General features: G+C 41.6%; 1 protein-coding gene across 1 annotated transcript in view; it reads right to left on the bottom strand.

Annotated features, from left to right (window-relative positions):
* LOC124510183 (chondroitin sulfate proteoglycan 4-like) overlaps positions 1 to 22174 on the bottom strand; it is a 56235-nt gene that overhangs the window by 18516 nt on the left and 15545 nt on the right. Inside the window, 4 exon segments of the mRNA XM_047076948.1 lie at positions 5701 to 5775; positions 8160 to 8291; positions 11679 to 11877; positions 19716 to 19892. Coding sequence (XP_046932904.1) covers positions 5701 to 5775; positions 8160 to 8291; positions 11679 to 11877; positions 19716 to 19892 — 583 coding nt within the window.

Genomic DNA, 22174 nt, shown 5'->3' with positions numbered 1-22174 from the left:
GGTTGAGCATCCGACTTTGGCTCACTTCATGATCTTGTGGGTCTTGAGTTCGAGTCCTGTGACAGGGCTCTCTGCTGTCATCACAGAGCCCGCTTCGGATCCTCTGTCCCCTTCTCTCCCTGGTCCTCTCCTGCTTGTGCTTTCTCTCTCTCTCTGTCTCTCTCTCTGTCTCTCAAAAATAAATAAACATTTTAAAAAATGCCTAGCAACAAACACAAAAGTAAACAAGTTGGAACTACATCAAGCTGAAAAGTGGTCAGCAAAGGAAACCATCAGCAAAATGAAAAGGCAACGTATGGAATGGGAGAAAATATTTGCAAACCACGTATCTGGTAAGGGGTTAACATTCAAAATATACAAGGACCTCACACAACTCAATAGCAAGAAAGCCAAATAGCCCAATTTAAAAATAAGCAAGGAACCTGAACAGATATTTTCTAAAGAAGACATACAAATGGCCCATAGGTACATGAAAAAGTGCTCGACGTCACTAATTATCAGGGAAATGCAAATCAAAACCGCATGAGATATCTCCTCACCCCTGTTAGGATGTCCATTATGAAAAAGACAAGAAATAACAAATGCTGGTGAGGATGTGGAGATGAGAAAACCCTCATTGACTGTTGGAAGGAATGTAGATTGGTGAAGCCACTGTGGAAAACAGTATGGAAGTTCCTCAAAATATTAAAAATAGCGATACTATACGATCCAGCATCCCACTTCTCGGTATATATCCAAAGGAAACAAAACCATAATCTTGAAGAAACAAATCATATATACAAATATATATGTGTATATATATATTATATACATATATGTATATGTGTGTATATATATATATATATAATATATATTATTATTCAGTCTTTAAATACAATGAAATTCTGGGGGTGCCTGGGTGGCTCAGTTGGTTAAGCATCCGACTTCAGCTCAGGTCATGATCTCACAGCTGAGTTCAAGCCCCGCATCTGGCTCTGGGCTGACAGCTCAGAGCCTGGAGCCTGCTTCAGATTCTGTGTCCCCCTCTCTCTCTGCCCCTCCCCCATTCATGCTCTGTCTCTCTGTCTCTCTCTCTCTCTCAAAAATAAATAAACATTAAAAAAAATTAAAGATAATGAAATTCTGTCATTTGCAGCAACATGGATGTAGCTGAGAGCATTATGCTAAGGGAAATAAGTGAGAGAGAGAAAGACAAATACTATATGTTATCACTTACCTACAAAAATATATATATATATATATATATATATATATATATATATTGAAAAAAAAAACCAGTTGAACTTATTGAAACAGAGAGTGGAAATGTGGTTGCCAGGGGATGGAAAATATAAGAAGAGGTTGATAATCAATACAAACTTTCAGTTATGAAATGAATAGGGTCTGAGGATCTAATGTATGACACAGTGACTACAGTTGATAGCAATATACTGTATAATTGAAGCTTGCTAAGACAGTAGAACTTAAATGTTCTCACCAAAAGAAGAAGAAGAAGAAGAAAGATAAATATATGAGGTGATAGATTTGTTAATTAACTTGATGGGGGGAATAATCCTTTCACAATGTATGGGTATATCAAATCATCATTTTGCATACTTTGGCTAGCTTAAAAATTTGTTAAGTATACCTCTCTGTAGATCTGAAAAACAGAACAAAATAAAACAAAACAAAATGTCTGAGCCCCTGGGCTGGGTACTAGGTCCTGGGATTCTAGGGGTGAGGCAGGAGTGTCTGCCAATGTCAGCCTCAGGGACACAGTTCAGGCCTGGGTTCAGGACTCCCTTGGCACAATTTTGGCAGTTACCCCAAAATACTCATGTGATGCTTGTAACTGCCTCCCACATTTCTCTTACTTCTTTGCTGCTGAAATTTTTGCAGACACTGCCCTCTTCTAGCTTCTGGAGCTGGGGGCCCAGGATCTGAGGTTGCCAGGGGAGGCCAATAGTCAGTGTTACACGAAGTCAACTATGGCCCATTCTTTGTTACCTGCCAACATAGGGTTCCCTCATTCTGTCAGGTGGATTGTCTTTTTATGTGTGCAGTCTCTGGGTACCCAAAGTTCTCTATCTTCAGCTTTTCTTTGGACCTTTTCCCCACTGAGCCTTCTTTTTTTTTCCAATGCTTATTTATTCATTTTGAAAGAGAGAGAGCATGTGATCAAGATAGGAGAGAGAGAGAGAGGGAGAGAGAGAGAGCCCCCAGCAGGCTCCGCACTGTCAGGGCAGAGCCCTACGCGGGGCTCAACCTCACGAATTGTGAGATCATGACCCGAGCCGAAATCAAGAGTTGGACACTTAACCAACTGAGCCACTCAGGCATCCATCCCACTGTGCCTTCTTTCTTATAAAGGACTCTTTCACTTATTCCTTCACCTCCAGGGCTACCTTTGGCAGGTAGTGGTGGATAGGAGGGATTCTTTCTTTAAAACAGTATCATAACCTTTTATGTCTTAACCTTTTTGGGGAGAAGACCCACCAGAGACGCTCCAGACCGAGAGCGCTTTTCTCTCAGCCACGGTACATCAGTCCCCGTTCCCTTGTCCAGCTGCCTAACCCTGAAGGGTTTCTAGGGTTTAATTCCTATTCAGCAGCCATCCTGGGCATGCTCAGTCAGCAAGACTAGCTGGCTCCATGTTGTAACTGACTGATGAGCATCTTTTCTCGTCCAGCCCAATTCACAGAAAGCCAAACACCATTTTCCCCTCACCCCACCTCGTTTTATTGCAAGCACTGATATTTTCATCAGTGAACTCCAGGCACTTAATTTGGGAAGGATTTCTCTAAGGTCCTACCTACCTGTATATTCCATAGAGTGACCATCCTATAAGAAGTGTGGCAATAAAAGGCTCATGACCATATCTGTTTGGCTAGGCCTCACTCCATATGCACCTCTTAGAGATTTGAAAAGCAAATCTGCATGTGAAAGACTCTGAGTCTCCCAGTAAAGAAATCTACTTTATCCTTCTCTTAAATACAGCATTTGTCAAACATACTTATATCCTATTGTGTTTGTTTCACGAAAAACAACCACCGCCATAACAGCCAGAGTTTCCTGGTCATGAGGCTAGAAGGCCTTGCTCATTTCTTCAACAGACATTAGCAAGTGCCTCGCACATGACAACCTCTACATAAGGGGTAGAGACGTACTAGGAAACAGCACAGACGCAGTCCTGCCATTCCTTGTGGATATCATGACAATCCCAAGAAATACAGATTTTTTTTCCTCACTAAGAAGGGATAAGAAGTGTCAGAGAGGTTAAGCAATTTGCCTAATAGCCAAATGTAGGTCTCACTTACTCCGAAAGGAATATTTTTAAAATTGACACTATATTGTCTATACCATACTACTTTAAGCTCAGTGCCGGACTGATAAGTGAGTTAGGAAATGTGACGAATCACTCAACAAATCCAACAGATTCTCCTCTCCACTTTCTGAACACATCGTGCCAAACCTCTTCCCTGGTCTTCTCCTCCACAGCCATGCTGGGCTCTCTGGTATGCTCACCCCTTTGTTGCCATTCACTGAAATGCACTTATTCTGAAGGGACAGCTCAGGACCTGTCTGGTCAAAGAGCTCCCCCTGACTATTGCAGTCTGTGGGAGATTTCCCTCCCCTGAACACATGTCGCTTACCCAGTGGTCGCTTACTCACTGGACCCTTAGCATATGCTATGCATGGTTAGTGTACTCTTAAGTCTAAGTCTCTTAGTTCACCAATTAGTAAGCCTTTCATTTTTTTCCTTGAGAATTGACAATCTTCTTACACTTCTGTATTATCTCCCACTAAGTCTTACAATATTCAAATCAGTGTTGCAAGACTAGCTGACTAAAAGGTTTTTAGGAATCTCTGCTCCAAACTCTAGCAACACAGTGTGATTTCCTTCTGCTTTCTTCTCTCCCTCAATTCCCACCTCAAAGGACAGATGGCCCGTTGGTGAGATGTGATTCCCTCTGTAGCATGACTGAACCCCAAGGGGATTGAAGTAACACAGTCTGCTATGAATACCCTTCACTGATCAGCTACTGTGTAAGCTTATATTCTAGACTAGTTTGAAAAAACTCTCCAAGTCAACCCCTCCCCAACACTCTTTGTAAAAGAGCCAAGTACCATTTGGATATGCAGAAAAACTAGGTCCTGAGGTCACAATATGTTCTAACATGTCACAACTGAAGAAAAACAAACACATTCGATAGTAGCATTCAAGGTGAGAAACTGGTTATAAAATTATAAAATTTTCTGGGGAATAAATTTTGCAGGAAGAAATAGAACATGTGTGTATGTGTGTATGAGTATTTATCTATACATATACATACACAAAATAACAAAATTAAAATATCCATTGAGTAGATGTTTTTTCTTCATTCATACACAAAAAGAGGTCATTTAGAACTGCAGTCCTTCCTACTTTAAAATAACTGAGTTAAAAAATGCCTTTCAAACTAGGCAGGGCACAGAAGCTATGGTTAACCTTAAAATATTCACCCATTAAGTACTCCTACAAGTATTTTGGCTCATCCTACAAATTCTTACAGGTCTCAAGTCAGGGCCACTTTTTAAGACTGAGTCCACAAGGAAGGCAAAATAGCATGGCCAAAGTTTGCCAGGCTGGTGGTCAAAGTCCAACTGGTATGGGGACTAGTGTAAAAAAAAAAAAAAAAAGTGGGGCGCCTGGGTGGCTCAGTCGGTTAAGCATCCAACTTCAGCTCAGGTTATGATCTCGCGGTCCGTGAGTTCGAGCCCCGCGTTGGGCTCTGTACTGACAGCTCAGAGCCTGGAGCCTGTTTCAGATTCTGTGTCTCCCTCTCTCTGACCCTCCCCCATTCATGCTCTCTCTCTGTCTCAAAAATAAATAAATGTTAAAAAAAATTAAAAAAAAAATAAAGTTAACTGATGCTGGGTTGCCATATTTCCTTACTTGAAGGGAGCAAAACACACAAAATTTCTACATCATCATCGCTGTTACTAAATTGCTGTGCATATTCTCCTGATTGTGTATGTCAATCCACCAATGATATATCGTGGAGACAAAATAAAGAGACTCCATGATGATCTCATTCTCGGAGAACTGCTGTTCTAAAATGGACACAGCCCTGGAACACAGTCATGCACAGAAAGGAGAAAAGCTGCCATGATTCCAGCACAAGATTTGGGGTTGAGAGTTGGCACTCGGTCTTGGGCTTATGATTCCTATTAGTTCTATGACTCTGAAACTGCCTGAGCACCAATGTTTTTTTTATCAACATTGCATCATGCCAAATAGGGGTGATGCAACTTCCTTTTATAGACATTCTTTCATTTAAATCCTTAAAACAATCCACTGTAGTAGATAAAGATGAAAAGCACAGTAAAAACACAGGTAGTGATAGTATCTGAATGTCCATTCTATAACAAGAATAGATTTCCTGCTATTATGGTTTTATAAAATCTATAGTTCTATAAAAAGCATTAGAATTTCCCCGATATTTTAGAACCTATAGGTCAACTGGAGTCTGACAAGAGCAGCAGTTAGCTGACAGCTGACACCTGGAGTCACATTGGAAGGGGGGCATGGAGTGCCTCCCTTCCCTTTCAGCCAAAGTACTGGCTAATAGATGAGGGAGGCAGAGGTCACTCAGAGCCTGTTCTCAGCAGCACCTGTCATGATGAGGGGTGTCCTGAGGGAAAAGGAAGAGTGGGGCATCTATCATCATTCCCCCATACCTTCACACAGCAGCAGAGACCAACATCCTTCAGTGGCTAGTGGAGAAGCCAACTGAGCAAGGCTCACTTGCGTCCCTAGAAAGAGGAGGAGGTGTGGTCATCTGAACCATGCCCACACTAGATCCAAGAGGGGCCCCCACCACTCGGGACGTTAGGATAGGAAAAACACCAAGAACAACTGGACCAATTGACCCGTCAGGTCCATCCCAACTCGTAAATCTGGGACTCTGCACTTGTCATTTCCACACCCACCCAAGTGGAGATTTTATCAGACATAGCCACCTAATGGAAATGTACATGAAACTTTAAATTCCTTCCTACTGGCCAGGAGCTGGGAGTTGGAAACAAGTCACAATCTGGGGATGGGGGGCGACTCGGAAACCAATAGCCGACTTTGGGTGCTAGCTAAGGGGAAGCTTGGAAAATGGAGCCGCTTCTGTTGGGATGTAGGAAGAATGCACAAGGTCCGGTGTGGGGTTCTCAGACACAGGGAGGCCGTGTCAGGACGGGGGCAGGGCACATTGGAAAGGGAAAGGAGTCAGTTACTCCCGGCTGAGCCCAAATATTAAGCAGAGGGCTATGAAAACTACATGTTTTGCATAATTCCACAAAAGTGACAATTTGGTCCACTTTCACATATTTTTCTTGCTAAACTAATATTCAGTAAAACAGGCGCCAGAAACCCAAAACTTTCTAAGCTGTGGTGGCTTTAACTCCCCTGTAGGCTAACACAACTGTCATCAATTACTAAACCAGAGTTTAGCCAGAATAGATGAAGAGTATTTAGTCTTTTGCGGCAACCAGATTTACTCTGATTTCAGAACTTTTTTTTTTTTTTTTTGGTAAATTACTACATTTTCAGATTCCTAGTTTGCTAATTTTTAAACACTAAATGCCACCCGAATTGCCTTGAAAAAAATCAATGAAAACATCACAGTTATTCCCAGAGAAAAATTATGGGACATAAAACTGTCTGGGGAATAAAAGAATTCGGGTCAACGTATCTTTAACTGGACTTTAATAAGGTTTCTTTTCAGGAGCTCAAATGCTAAGGCGACTAAAACTTTCAATATTTCTCTTAAAAAACTGTTTTTGTTGAAGTTACTGTGACTTTTCCCTAGGTCTCCCTTAGAAGTATGCAAGTTTTATCCACCATTTATTGGTGGCACAGCTAAATCACATTGTCTCTGTAAGCCACAAATCCTGCCAGGTCCCCTGTAAATAAATATATCATCTACCTCACATGGATGTCAGGACTCAAAGATTAGAACAGTGCCTAGCCCCACGGATCTCAATCCTGGCTGTGCTTCAGAACCACCTGGAACTTAGAAAACATAACGATGGCCGTTCCTTTCGCAGACACTCCAGTATAACGGGTTTAAAGTAAGGCCCAGGCCCTGCTATGTTTTTTAAATTTTTTTCTTAATGTTTTATTATTTATTTTTGAGAGAGAGAGACAGAGAGAGAGACAGAGTGCGAGCAAGGGAGGGGCAGAGAGAGAGAGGGAGACACAGAATCCAAAGCAGCTCCAGGCTCTGTGCCATCAACACAGAGTCTGACGCAGGGCTCGAACTCACCGGCTGTGACATCATGACCTGAGCCGAAATCTGATGCTTAACTGCCTGAGCCACCCAGGCACCCTGAGGCACTGCTATTTTTAAAAGCTTCCTGGTTGAGAACAACCGGCTAAAGTGACTATAGAATAACCATAATTAATGAAATGATGAATATCTTTCTCCATCTATGTTTTACTGGTAACACACACCAAGTAAACAAGTCACTGTGCATGTTTTTGTTTTTGTTTTTTTAAACTGTAATATAAATTTAACTGTTTTCTGTTTGGTCTCCCTCAGTGCATTCTTTTTAAATAGCAAGTTTAAATATTTGTTCTTCTTTTTTATTACCTCTGCCATTGGGTGAATCTTTCCCTATCCCCGCAATAAGGGTATTGAGCCAGAGATGTGCACTTTGATTTTTCCATCTCCGCCAAGCCGAGATTCTTGGCAAATAGCAGTCCAGAGGCTTCAGGGCCCTGAAGCCAGCACTCAATGGAATCCCTCACAGCCCTCTGATGCACAGGGTTTTTATATTTAGAAAAAGGAAATCCAAGATTCAGATGGTCACTGCAGAGCCTGGCCCTCCTTGCTTTGTCAAGGACCCTACGGAGGGAGTAGGGAAAAAGTGCACGCGCGTCATGACTCTTTCAGGGACTCTGGTCTCCCACTGCCCTTCACCGGCACATCTTCTCTGAGGAGCAGGAGAAGGGAAAGAGAGAAGGGGTGGACAGAGCCGGCCTAGTTTCTGCTGAGTTCCTGCAAAGACAGAATTCTTTCCGTGACTTTATAACTGTTGTTGGTATCACTCGATGATAAATGATGGCACTTCTTACCTTGCAGGTAGAACTTTCTAAATAAATTGAAAACCACTTAACCCCAAATGCACTCAAGTTAAAATCTTACCTGGAAAGATGCTCAATCCTCGGTTTACTTCTAAGCTAATGGTCAGGGCTCGAGCGGTGATGCTAAATATTTGTCGCGGTGCAAAGTTCAAACCATCAGTAACCTGAAAGTTAAAGCCTCCTGACATGGCTCCTTCAAAAGAAGAATTACGCCTTGGTCACTTTGGTTGTTCTGCAAAAGCCACCCCCTTTCACCCTGTCTCCCACCTGATCCCGCTGCCAAGCACCCCCTATCAACAGAAGAATGTGTGCATAGAGTCACTGAGCTCAGCAAGCCAAATGTTGCCAAAATGTGAAGTTAAAAGAACAGTAATAAAGGTCTAAAATGCATATTTCTCCTCCCCGCCATGACCTAATAAGAGAAAGCAAAGATGTTACCTCCAAGTAATTAAAAAAAAATCTTTTAAACATATTCATCACCTGCATTTTATTATCTTGGAATCAGTTTACGCCACCAAAAGTAATGTCTGCATGCTGCACACATGTACACGCACACACACACACACACACACACACACACAAGCAGTTTCTGAAATATTGATAATGCTTACTTAATAATACTAAAGTCAAAACTAGGGGGTAGTAAATAACACTTAGTCCCTCCCTCCAAATAATTTCTAATTATTCACTGAACTCAAACTAGCTGTTTTCTGCTAAGGTGGCAAAGAGTGGGGAAGGTGATCCAGGCCCGGCTTTTGTTATATTCCTCCAAGAGGAGAAAGGTACTCCCACGCTTCTAAGGATTAGTGCTATCAATAAAGTTATAAATTAACTTATGTGTGTTACAGAAATTGAGACAGGCCCCCTATCGATCCCGTCCCCAGGAGCGCTTTACCAGTCTGACTCACAAAGCACCAGGCAAGCTCACAATGTAGACAGCCTGATGTTCGCATTCCCATCACCCTTTGAAAATGTTCAGCCAGCAGTAAATCTGGAGGCCCACGGGTCTTTGCATCATGTAATGGGTAGAAATGTCCTCTTTGTTGCCCTCAGGGACATGTGGCAAGGAACAAAGAAGGCAGGGTCAGACTCTGCAGTTACGTACAAGTACTCCCTTAATAACACAATTTAATAAAGAGCTGGTCGATGGCCTGCCAGCCTCTCGAGTTTCTGTTATCTATGCAAACCCAGAATTCTGAGTCCTCACAAAAAAAGGTTACAGACTTTATTAAAGTTCCCAATACACTCAAGAGTCATAGTTTAAAAAAGAGAGAGAGAGAGAAAATTCTGAGTCTGCCTAATTTAAAACAGGGACCCACAATCAAATTTTATTTGTTTGTTTGCTGGCTTGCTTGTTTTCACTAGAAATAGCACTTCGAGAGTTGTATTTAATGGAACATGAAATTAGGGAGAGAATGCTTTCTGCCACTAGCCACTTTCAACATTTCACGAATCCAGAAACAAAGTGGGAATGGAATCAAAAGGAATTCTATCAAAATGAATACTAGAATGGTACATTGGGAATGCCCTAACCATCAAACTATGGCCAAAAAGAGGAAAGGACAGAAACGTGAGCGTAGGGGTGACCTATAGATTTTCTGTTGTACAACCTCAGATCTTTCTGACAGTACTTTGCGAAGGGCGCCTGAAATCACTTAGCCTACCACGTCATGCCTTTATCAACCTACTTAGGTTGTTATGTGAAAAATGAATTAGGTTAATGGCAGAGCACTTTGCAAATATAAATGCTAAGAGGGACTAATTAAACCTAAGCCTGTGTGTGGGGTCGATGATGGACAGATGTAGCTGAGGGGACCAGCTGGTCTCAGCAACAGCCCCCCCTGCAGCTGGGCTCCAGCCACTTTGAGGGTCATCACTGCCTCTGCAGCCGTTTAGAAGATGGAATGGATTGACTTTCAAAGAGCTTGCCTTAACTGTCCTTCCTGCTTTTTTAGGAGAAATTATTTCTCTTACCAGCCAAAAGCGAACACGGACCTGGTAGTTGACAATTAAATGAGTCCAGAGCGCTAATTTTCATTTTAGTCCTTCGCTGCAAATAATCACTGTAGTTCTTCAACTGACTCTGGCCTCCAGTGGGGTGGCAGAGAGTGGAGAAAGCCCAGCGTTATGGTCAGATCAACTTACATCTTTCTGAGCTTCAGTTTCTTCATCTCTAAAATGGGGTCACTACCTCGCATGGCTCAGAGAACTTCTGCAGAGTAAATGAAGTGGGTCATGTGACCACACTTCCTGCGGTGCCAGCAAGGGCCAGAGAGTCAATGATTCCTTTTCATTGCAAACTACATAGTTGTAGGAATCGGAAACTTCCCTTGGGGGAGTCGCTAGAACAGTTCTCCGGATTTTGAAAATACGATAATCTTTTCGAAAAATAAAAACATTTCTAGGCCCTCGTCTAATAATACTCAGATTGTCAATATCTAATAATCAAAACCACACATCGTTGGCGGAAACTTCCTATTAATTCAGTGCCTATTTAAATGAATCGTATCTTATTAATCAGCACATCTGCACACATTTAAAAAATGAGAACATGCATACATGGAAAAGATCATCCAGTCTAGGAACAATGCTTTGGTCCGTATGTGGTAGATTTAGTATCTTGTTGCAATAAAATTAACCCTAGAGGTCCTCAGGCTATGGGTTTGGAACTGCTAGTTGAGAGCGCTCACATAATAAATTATTTTCAGATTATGTGGGGATTCTTTCCATTAACTGCAAAGATTAGGAAATTACTATATTTGAATTTAGAAGATTTTTTTAACTTTATTTTCTCTACTATATTTTCAAAGAAGTTAATAAAAATGGCTGACCAGGTATGACTGCCAGCTTTCCCATCATGCCCCCTGGCTCATACACCTTCCCATTCATTCCTACAGGCTGGGAATGGGCTCATTCCCCCCTCTGTCCAGTGACAAGGGCAGCCTGGAAACAATGCCAGGCTGGATCACCCCTTCTGCAGATTTACAGTGACTGTCTGGCTTATTGATTAACAGAAGGAAGGGAAAAAAAAAGGCTTTTAATGTCAGAGTCTTTTAGAATTACAGTTATAGTCACTCATTAGTTTATTCACGTGTTCACCTATTTAATGTTTGTTTTGTTCACTAATGTATCTCTAACATAAGGACCATTACTTGGCACATAATAGGTATTCAATATAATTTCATTCTTTCAACAAATGTTTGCACTCGCGTGCGGAAGACAGACAACAAACAAATAAAGAAAGCACTCTCTACTACCATGTCAGGAAGTCAGTAAGGGAGGGGGAGGGACAAAGACTAGATGCTCTTTTAATGGGCGGTCAGGAAAAGGCTCTCTGAGAACGTTATATTTGAGCATCGACCTTACATGACCATGTGAGTAAGCCATGTGTGAGTTATAGATGCTCTCTGATGTTCGCTATCATTAGCCTTACAAAAATGTGCCACTTAAAAAAAAAAATTACAGGGCCCAGAGGGTTTTGGAATGGCTTGTGGTTTTCAGTCAGCAACTGCTAGGTTTGACTCTCATGTTAGCCTCTGATCGAAACATATTTTAATTTCACATTGTTTCTATGACATACCAGTGTGTACAAACACTACCAGGCCCTTGTTGATTTGAGCCTGGGTGAAGTTCTGGATGCTTTGGCCAGGAAAGGACTTGAGAGCCAAATTCCCGTTGCTGGGTGGACTGACCCAGTAGATGAGGTCCTGTGGGGAGGAGTCCTCATCTTCCGCACAGAGGTCCCCACTGGTAATCTCGGTGACAGAATTCGCCCATACCTTAAAAAGAAGAGAAGCACAGATCTTGCAAAGACCAGTTCCAGTCACGTCCCACAAGTAAACTAGATAGCTATGCTACTCTGGCTTCTTGCACAAAGATTGAAAAACTAAAGCAATTCAGGGTCCCCTGGGTGGCTCAGTCAGTTAAAGCGTCCAGTATTGGCTCAGGTCATGATCTCTCGGTTCCTGAGTTCGAGCCCCGTGTCGGGCTCTGTGCTGACAGCTCGGAGCCTGGAGCCTGCTTTGGATTCTGTGTCTCCCTCTCTCTCTGACCCTCCCACACTCAAGGTCTGTCTCTCTCAAAAATAAATAACGATTAAAAAAAAAAAAAAACGAAAGCAATTCACTACAGCTTTTAAACTATGAGGATTCTTAATTCAAAACAGACATATAATTAAATACCTGATGAAATACAGGACATGCTGTAGTGTTTGTTGAATTTATGAGGTTTATGAAGTCCCAATTAAAAAATAGCATTTGTAATTATTTATTCAAAATTATTTAAAGTGCACATTTACTTACATAAAATATAATAACAATAAAAGTTGATGGCTGCTAAGCTCCTTCTGTACGCTTGGCATATGTTAAGGATGGAAGCATATGCAAAGATTCTACATGGAATTTTAGAAAATCCTAGAACCTACTTCATGAGGTTGATTTAAGGATTTCTATTTATTATTTTAAGAGGTGAATGATTTCACCAGATCTTAAATATTTGAGGGAAAACACACATTGCACACTGAAAACATTTTCCTTTATCTTACCTGTCTTGCAGGAAAACACATACCTGGTGCCTATGGCCTTGCAATGTCTGCTGTGAGGGTAGCTCATCTACAATTATTTCTGAGTAATAATCTCTGTTTTCCAATTACATTTAAGATATATTTACCTTGCCTAAATACCTTCATTCCACAATTCACCGTTAATTGAGCATCTACCATGTTCCAGGCAATGTTCTGGGTGCTTACAATTCATCAGTAAAAGAAACAGAGTCCTATCCTCATGAAGCCTACATTCCAGCAGGAGGGGATGAAGGGATATGGGGAAGAAGCAACAGTCATAATAAAGAAATGAACAACGTGGACTGTTAGGAGTTCCCTGGCACTGTGGAAAAAAAAGTGAAATAGAGCAAAATGAGGGGCTCAGAAGTGGGAGAATGTTAAATAGGAGGCTCATTTGAGGAAAACTGGAAGGAAGTGAAGGAGGAGCCATGTGGATGTCTGGGGAAAGAACATCCAGGCAGAGGGAACAGCCCAAAGGTAGGAGCAAGCTTCAGCTGTATGAGGAGCAGCAAGGAGGTCAGTATGGCAGGAGAAGAACAAGTGAGATGAAGAAGACAAGAAGAGGAGTCAAGAACGTAGTGGAAGGTCAAATCCTGCAGCGTCTTGATGGCCACTGTAAGAACTTTGGCTTTTACTTGAGTGCAATGGGGAATCATCGTAGGGCTTTAGGTGAGGAGTAACTGGGCCTTAACAGAACCCTTGTGGCTTCTGTGTCAAGAATAGACCATGGGAAGGCAGGGGTAGAAGCAGGGAGACCACTTAGCAGGTGACTGTAATAATCCCAGAGAGGGATGAGAGAACAGAGTGGCCAGAAGTGGATGACGTGGTAAGAAGTGGTCAAATTCTAGGTGCATGTTGAAGAAGGAGCCAACAGGGTTTCCGATGAATCAGATGCAGTGAGGTGTGGAAGAAGGAAAGGTGGAAGAATGAAAGAACGACTCCCTGGTTTGGGCCTCAAAACCCAGAAGGACAGAATGATCATCAACTGAAATGAGGAGATCTGCAGATAGGGTGGATTTGGGAAGTAAGATCAGGAATTCAGTCGTGAACATGTTGAGTTGAAAATATATATTTAGACATTGAATCACATTTGATGGAACGAGGCTGTCTTGAGTTTCTATAACCACGCAGTCACATGGTATTCCACTAACACTAAAAATGGGTGGCATTATCGCTAACTAAAATTTCATATTTCTATCTGTATTTATAAATGTCTTCCCTATAGAAACACTATGCATACTTTCAAGCTTACGTCATTCTTTGCTCCCTCTCTAGAGCCTTATCATCTATGCTTGTTACCAACTTGTTTAAAAATTCAATCCTAAGCGATTTAAAAGATATCTCTCTGGTCTAAGGGGCTGCTTTCCTTAGTAGTGTAGGGAGTTGATGAAATATCTTAATTCAGTCCCACTCATTATCTAATAATGATTTAAATAGAATTTGAGAAAGGGATATCAGAAAATACATGATTCCTACATTTTCATATGAGGCATGATACACCATTTCAGCTATGTAACCTTGGGCACGTTTCTTAATTTCCCTGTGCCTTAATTGCCTCATTAGTAAGCTGGGAATGATAGAATTATTACGGATAATGAGTGATTTGAGTTATATAAAGTACTTACAATAAGCTTCACCTGGCGCATAGTAAGAATTCAATAAATATTAGCTTTACATTATCCATATCCTTCATCAGAGTTGGTTCTAAAGATAGAATACGTTTTTTTTTTAACACTACTTAAAAATCATTTGGAGTGTCATGATTACCATTACTGGAGCCCTTCTATAACATGAACTTCAGCTTTTCTTTAATTCCACAGCATCTCTCCATAATTTGGGGTGCATAGTTCATCTGTTTCATGATTGTACTGTCAATGGATGCTCTTACATCTTGGCTTTGGGAATATGCCCACTGAGGACTTTTCAGCCCTAAACTCTAAGGACATCAGTTTTTTAATCGCTCCCAGGATTGCTGATCAGCCTAATGTTCAAATGATAAGGCTTTGGTCTTCAGTTCATCACGGAAAGCCGCCAGTGTCTCTAAAATATACAATTGGACTATTTAACAAAATTCCAAGGCCACTGATTCTACTTTTTCACTTTTTACACTTTAAAATCCATCCACGTGTCTTATTCTCCTTTCTTTAGGAACATAAACTGGTTTGGAAATGCACTGCCATTCTCTTCCTGTGACTCGTAGATACTCATTTTTTCCAGGACTGTGCATACAGAAGCTGGATGAAGCATGTTTTCCACTGTGGCTACTCTCCCGTGCTACTCTCCTTTTGCCCCCTCTTGCCTCTGTAATATACCATCTTTCAAAACAAGTGGAAAACCTGCCACTCAAAACAAGACCTGGTAACTTCAGGTCTTCATTTCCACTCAAACCAAATTTAGTTCAGTTCACAGCCCCACTGCTTTGGGTGAGGCTCGATTTAGTGCCCAGTCATTGGTAAAATAGTCATATCTAAAAAAAAATTTTAACGCATTTATTGGAATACATTTTTTTTAAATTCACCTTTAAATTAAACAGAAGGCCAGTGGAATTTAGAGACCTAATTACAATCCAGGATAATCCTAATTATGATCCTAATGTTTAAAAACCCAGACCTCTGTTTTGAGCTTCATGTGAGGGATGTGAAGTGTTTCTAAAGTTACCATCCCACTATCCGACCCTTCTAGGCCTTCAGACAAAATCTCAGGCTTTGCTGCCCTAATTCTTCCACTGTCCCAAGCTCTCAAAGCTTTTTTTAGTGATGACAAGTACTTATCAGAAACAAACAAATGGTTCTATTCTGGGTATAAAAGACAACAACAAAACAAAATGTACAGTACTGAAAGCCAAAGTTGAAAAACAGGAAAATGAAGCCCCCTTGTGGACACAGATACGTTTGGTCAGCTATGCCCCAAAATTCCTGGCCATGCTTGAATACAAAAGTACTCAGGAGAATATATTTCATGATAAAATGCAAAGGATTCACCTGAGTTGGTCTAACTCCACGTCCTAACTCCAGGGTGTCACAATGGAAATGATTTCCTGCACCACTGAATGACTTTGGAGTCCAACCAGTCACAAGTTCCATAGTTTAATGGCATGCTGTTTAAAATACTTCAGGAGAAAGGGGTGTATTTGAAATGCTATGACAGAATGGTTAACATTCAGATTTCTGCTTGTGAAGTCCTATCCAGAGTCTGAGATGCTATCAGTGATGCTATCTATGCCCCCACCTCCTTCTCCCAAATAGACTGCAGATAACCCTTCTTGCCACTTCTCCAAGCTCTGATGACAAGTAAGGAGAGTAAGTGGTCATGTGGTAAGCTGAAGGTCTTGAGAAGATTCTGTTGAGAGAGTCAAAGACAGCATAGAATCTCGGGACTATGATGGCTAATATTATGTGTCAAATTGACTAGGCCATGGGGTGCCCAGATATTTGGTTAAACATTATTCTGGGTGTTTCCATGAGAATGTTTTTGGATGAGATTGACATTGAAGTCAATCGACTGAATAAAGCAGAGAAGTCTCCCACACATAGGTAAGTCTCATACAATCAGTTGAAGGCCCGAGGAGAATAAAAAGTCTGATTCTCCTGGGAGTAAAGAGAATTCTTTTCTGTCTGACTGCTTTTGAATTGGGACATCAGGTCTTCTTGTGACCTTCATAGGGGAACTATACCATTGGCTCTCCTGGGTTTCCAGCTTGACAACTCACCCTACAGATCTTGGAACTTGCCCACCTCCATAATCACATAAGCCAATTCCTTATAATAAATATGTAATAATATAATTCCTTATCACATATATAATATATGTATTTATTATATATCTATATATAATTCTTTATAATAAATATACATATATGTAATCTGTGTATCTTTACACATACACATATACCAACCCACAACTCAATCATGGTTTTTCTGTCAAGGAAGAGGAGTCTCAGAGAAATTTTGCCTAAACTGGGCAAGTTACAACACTTGAACTCTGTTCTTCTAGCTTTAATCCAGAACGTTCAAGGCAGGGAATGAGATTCTTACTGAATAAATTCAGAAAGAGCCAGTATCAAATGACCACATTCATTGACACTGGGAAGTCGCCCCCTTCCTGGCCTGGATCCAGGCTATCCAGGGAAGAAGGGAAGAAGAAAGGAAATGGCCCTTGCCCACAGCTACTCTTCCTTTTTTCTTGAGAGGAACTCTCCGATATTGAGGACGGGGGGGAAAGGGTCTGGGCAAACGGCCTGAGCAAGCTCAAGGTTCATGGCAGAGACTGTATCTCGCTAATTTAAAGGGAAGACAGAATGTACACAGTCTAATGTACACATTTTTCCTCCCACATTTTAATGTTCTGAACGCCTTAAATGGACGGGAATCTTTCAGTACAATAAAGTATCGTTAAGTTGATGGTGCATCTTGTAACGGACGGCACCTCAAAGCTGCAAGCCAAACCCAGGAGAGGGCTTCAGTTCCTTTCCACGAGGAAGACTGAGAGTTCACTACTTTATTCCTCGGTCTTCCTGTCCCTCAGCCCACTCCAGCTCTTCCCCCATGTCTGTCTAGATTTAGGCCGCGCCCCTGGATCTTCCTCATCCTCCAGTTTTGCACCACACAGCAAAATGCCCAACTCCTCTGCCGAGGTTCCTGGGCAAACGCTTGTGTGTCAATCCAACGGCCGCAGACCTATTCCGTAAAGTCCACTTTAGTAGGAGCAAGAGGCACAACAGCTTTGGGGCTTTTTTCTTACTAATAAACACAGCCCTTGATCACATGGATGCACCGGCAGAGCTTGAGTCAGTCATGGGTGGCGGGCAAAGCGGCAGAGCATGATGGTGAGACAGTCAGACTTCCCACACCTTCCCTTGGTGCCGCTCTGGGTCTCAGGGTGCCCATTATCATGAGGACATTCATAACAAGATGCTTTGTAGGGTTGTGAAAATGATACCACTTCTGGAAGATGTCCAGTACTATACTCCGTAAGCACACAATAAACGTAAGCTTTTATAACTGCGCTTAATCATCGCTGACACCTACAATCCCTCACTCTGGCGACAACCTACTTCTCAGATCGCTTTGCTGAGAATGAATTCAGTAGATACTAGTACAACAAGAGTCTGTGAAAGCAGAGGTAGGCCTACCAATGTGACCAGCTAGAACCATTCCCAGGCTGTTTGGACAATGACCGTGAAGTAAACTCAAAATTAAGTGACAAGTTACAAAGGCATAAACACCATTAGTTTCTCACTTAAAATGTAGAGGCTGAATAATGAGCCAAGCTGTAAAATAAGAGCGCTGACAAGTCTATTCCTAGATCCAACTATTTCGAGCAAGTAAAAACAGATTTTTAAACCCCAGAATGTTTACATGTTTAACAACATAAAATGTTCTCATTAGATTAGCCCCTGGTGAGCTCTACTCATGTCTACCTCTCCTGCATCCCTTATGACTATCCAGCTTCCTCTGGACTTCTAAAGTATCTATTTTTTTTAAAATTTTTAATGTTTATTTACTTTTGAGGTGGGGGGGGGATGGCAGAGAGAGAGAGGGAGACACAGAATCTGAAGCAGGCTCCAGGCTCTGAGCTGTCAACACAGAGCCTGATGCGGGGCTTGAACCCATGAACTGTGAGATCATGACCTGAGCCGAAGTCAGACGCTTAACAGACTGAGCCACCCAGGCACCCCTAAAATATCTATTATTAACTATTTACTCTCACAAGAGGTATAAACAAGGCTGAAATTGACACATACATATGTTGGAAGATTTGTCTCATCCAAATTTCAAAGTGAATGCTTCAGATTCCCATACCTGGGCATATCTGAAGAATGAGTCCCCCAGGAGCTTTAATGTGTGAAGGGCCAAGGATTCTTCCAGAAATGCAGCTACACTAAAGGAAGAAAGAGTGGAGACAAAAGCCCGGTCTCTGAAACGTGGGCCAGTGCTGGGGGAATTGACAGTTTATATTTTCATTTACTCTTCCCTTCACCAAATATTTTTTGTCTACTAGGTGTCAGTCATTGGTGGAGAGCATGACAAAAGACATGAACAAGCCATCGGGCTCCCGTGCTGTCACTCTGTCCTCAGCCTGTCATTCAGCTGTCATGCGATTTCCTCGTCTGTCCAATGAGGAATGGTCCAGTGAGGGAAATGGTAGCACATCTCAGTGAGCTAGAAGCTCTTAAGAGTGTTACCTGGCACATACTGTAAATAGCTAACAATTCTTTTTTGAGCACTTACTACTACAATAGCTGCAATTATTCTCCAAGCCAGAACAGCAAATTCACGCCCAAGTCTTTAGAAGAAGGATCAGTGAGAACGAGTGATTTAAGACCAAGAAAATCTGCGGAATGAAAGCTTTGGGATACTTGAGCGTAAACAGGCTTCAGATCAGGGGAGGAGCCAAGTGGTGGACACCATGCGACAGCCAAAACACGTTTGTTTATCTGTGAGTGCCTAAGAAGCACCCCAGGGGATTCTCAGAAAGAGTGAAGAGTGATGGAAGCTCCCAGAAACAGCAAAAGACTGTCACATGACTGTATAGTGTTTTTGTTTTGTTTTGTTTTAATTCTAATACTGGTACAGCCTTGGAGTTTTTCAGTAATGATAGCTACCATTTATTGGGTCCCATCCACGTGTCAGGCACTGTGGGAGAGTTTTACATCATTTTATTGCTTACTCCTCACAAGTCTGCCTCCATTTCCCACCACCTCGATAAAAGCAAACTGAAGGGCTAAATAACTTGCCCAACGTCACACACTTCACACTAGGGAGTTGATGCTCACCTGCCCACCCTAACTAGAAGAGGCTATGCCTTGGGGAATACAGTGAGAATGACACCCACTCAAGAAGTACAATCTGACGGTAACTCATTGGAATTCATCATCTCCCAACAGTTACCAAACAGAATGTCCTGGTAACAACTAACATTTATTTAAAACCAGTAGGAATATGTTAATTATACATACATAGTCCTATGTCTTATTATTTAACATTAGAAATAATACAAAAGAAAATCAAATTGGTAGTGTTGAGATTACTATGATAAAAAGCACGGAGCACTTACCTGAAGGATGTTGTTGGCTGTTATTATTGGAGCCTCATCATTTACTGATTCCACAGTTACAAAAAGGGTTTGGGGCAAACTCTGTTTTCCAAGCTCTGAGCTATTTGCAAAGATGGTGAAATTGTCAAGAAGCTCCTCACTATCATCATGCACATAGTAAATCGCTTCATTTTCCACCTATAACCACCAATAACAAAAATCACCAATTTACTGAAATGTGATTTAAAAACAGGAACACCTTGCTATCATCCTAATTTTTACGCCTCTCTGAAACACAGAAGCATGTGTTCATCCTATGAGGTTGGATTCCAACAATCAGAGTGGAGATTGTGACGGATGGCATAGTTTTTATGAAGCGATGCCACATCCTGGAAATAAGTTTGAGGAGGAATGGAATGATGCTGCAACATGGGGTAGTAAAGAGAACTCTAGACTGGTAATCGGGAAACCTGAGTTCCAAGGCTATTTCTCCAAACAAGATGTGTTGTAGGTAGGTGATATCATTTGGCTGCTCTTCCAGTGGAATGACACCCACTAAAATTCAGACTCTACTTGCTTATTTACAGTGACTAATGTTTAAAGTTGTGGAATGTTTTGTTAGACAATTCCGAATGTTAGGTTCAGGCTCTGAAGCTTCTACTTACTTGTTGGACTTCGGTTGTTTGGCGACATCTGGACCAGGGCAACTATTAAGTTTCCCCAAACTTCTCTTCTCTGAACTAAGCATGCATTATTTCTTTAACTGTTCTTTGTATGAGAGACTATACATGCTACCTCCTAATCCTGTTCCTCCTCCAGAACACAATCTTTTTTGATACATCTCTTAACAGACACTACCCGTAACTAGCTACCACACATCTCCTGTGGACAGAATATAATGAAATACATCAAAACCAAATTGTCTATCAAGGCAGACTTCCCTCACCCTGATAACACAAATGAAAACCTTTACTTAGGTCGCTGTTAGGGTTCATCTTTCTAATTTTCATTCTGAAACGGTCAGTAAGTGAATTAATTATTCCTCTTGGATTTGTAATAACCACAAATTTGATCAGAATGCCTTTCATGTCTTTAAGGCTCTGATGGAAAATACTGAGGAGCACAAGATCATAATTAGAGACCAAGAGAGTTTTAAAGCTGGAAGGGAACTTAGCTTCAGTGAGCCTGTGACCCAAACAGACAATGGCAGACAACTTCCAAAGCCCAACAGGAGTAGCTGAACTTCTGAAAAAGTCTCTGAGGTTGTGTTTGTTTTGATAAAATACTGCCAAAGAATTCAACTGTTCAACTTTGCCCGTTCCTATGGTGCACTTCCTTTGAGCAAATACTTTTGATCTCTTAGAGGTGTTTCTGATGAGTTGAAAAGTTCATGAAGAGTCTCAAGGGAAAGTTTTGGCCACTGTACAAAGGTGCTATGGGAATTTCTTTGGAGTTCTGTGGGCAGAAGAATTCCAGAACATAGGTCTGAGCACAAGTTCTGAAAGATGCTGGTTTAAGCTATTTGAAAATAAACATGGAAGATGGCATTGATCAGAATGTGAGAGAATTTATACCGAAAATGCTTTAGGAACATAGTATTTAAGTACAAGTTGTCTCCTCAGTATTTTTCCTGGAGAAATACATCGCTTCCTCACTGGACTGGTACTCCCTCAAATTACGTGCCATTTAATATGCATTAATCCAAAGGCAAAGAGAAGATTTGGTGGGGATTTTGCCTATTTCTAGACTTCTAACACTAGAAAAATATCAGCTCACCTGAGCTTAAAAGACATAACAAACTTACAGAAAATCTTAAAAGGTTGAAAAGTATTCGGTCTCCTGTCACCAGACTGTTCCCTCCCTCCTTGCTCCCCATTTCACTTCATGTTAAAGGAGAAGTAGAAAGCCCTCCTGTGCTGGACCTCCTTAACCTCATCTACAGCTCTCCCGGCACAGCATGGAGTCCCTTTCCTGCTCTCCACACAGCTGTTCACTTGCCTTTCCCTCTGCCTGAATGCTCTTCTTCCATATCTACCCACTCACCCATCCGTCACCTCCTCCAGGCGTCTCCTTGGATGCTGCCTTCTCAATGGCACCTCCCGACCATTTGATTTGACACTGAACACACACACACACACACACACACACACACACACACACACACACCACTGAAGGCTCCAGCATTTCCCAGCTCCCTTTCCTCGTTTATTTTTCCCCACAGCACTAATCTTCACTCAATATGCCATTTATTTCACTTATTTGTTTTGTCTGTTGTCTCACTCTGCCTCCTTCTTTCCTCCACCAGGAGAAAAGATTATTAAAGCATGGATTATTGCTGGATATGTTCACACTGTATCCCCAGGACCTACAACTGGCATGCCTGACATATAATAGGTATTCAAAAACAATTTGCTGAATGAATGAAGGGCAAACATGGCCAGGGGCTCCATCTCCCAGCCACTAACACTATAGCCACTAGT

The sequence above is a fragment of the Lynx rufus genome, unplaced genomic scaffold (genome assembly GCF_022079265.1).
Source record: "Lynx rufus isolate CCGP_SWC_20201006 ecotype Redwood Valley unplaced genomic scaffold, mLynRuf1.p SCAF_1, whole genome shotgun sequence".
Classification (NCBI taxonomy): domain Eukaryota; kingdom Metazoa; phylum Chordata; class Mammalia; order Carnivora; family Felidae; genus Lynx; species Lynx rufus.
The sequence above is the reverse complement of the archived record's forward strand: the minus strand, read 5'-3'. Positions and strand labels throughout refer to the sequence as shown.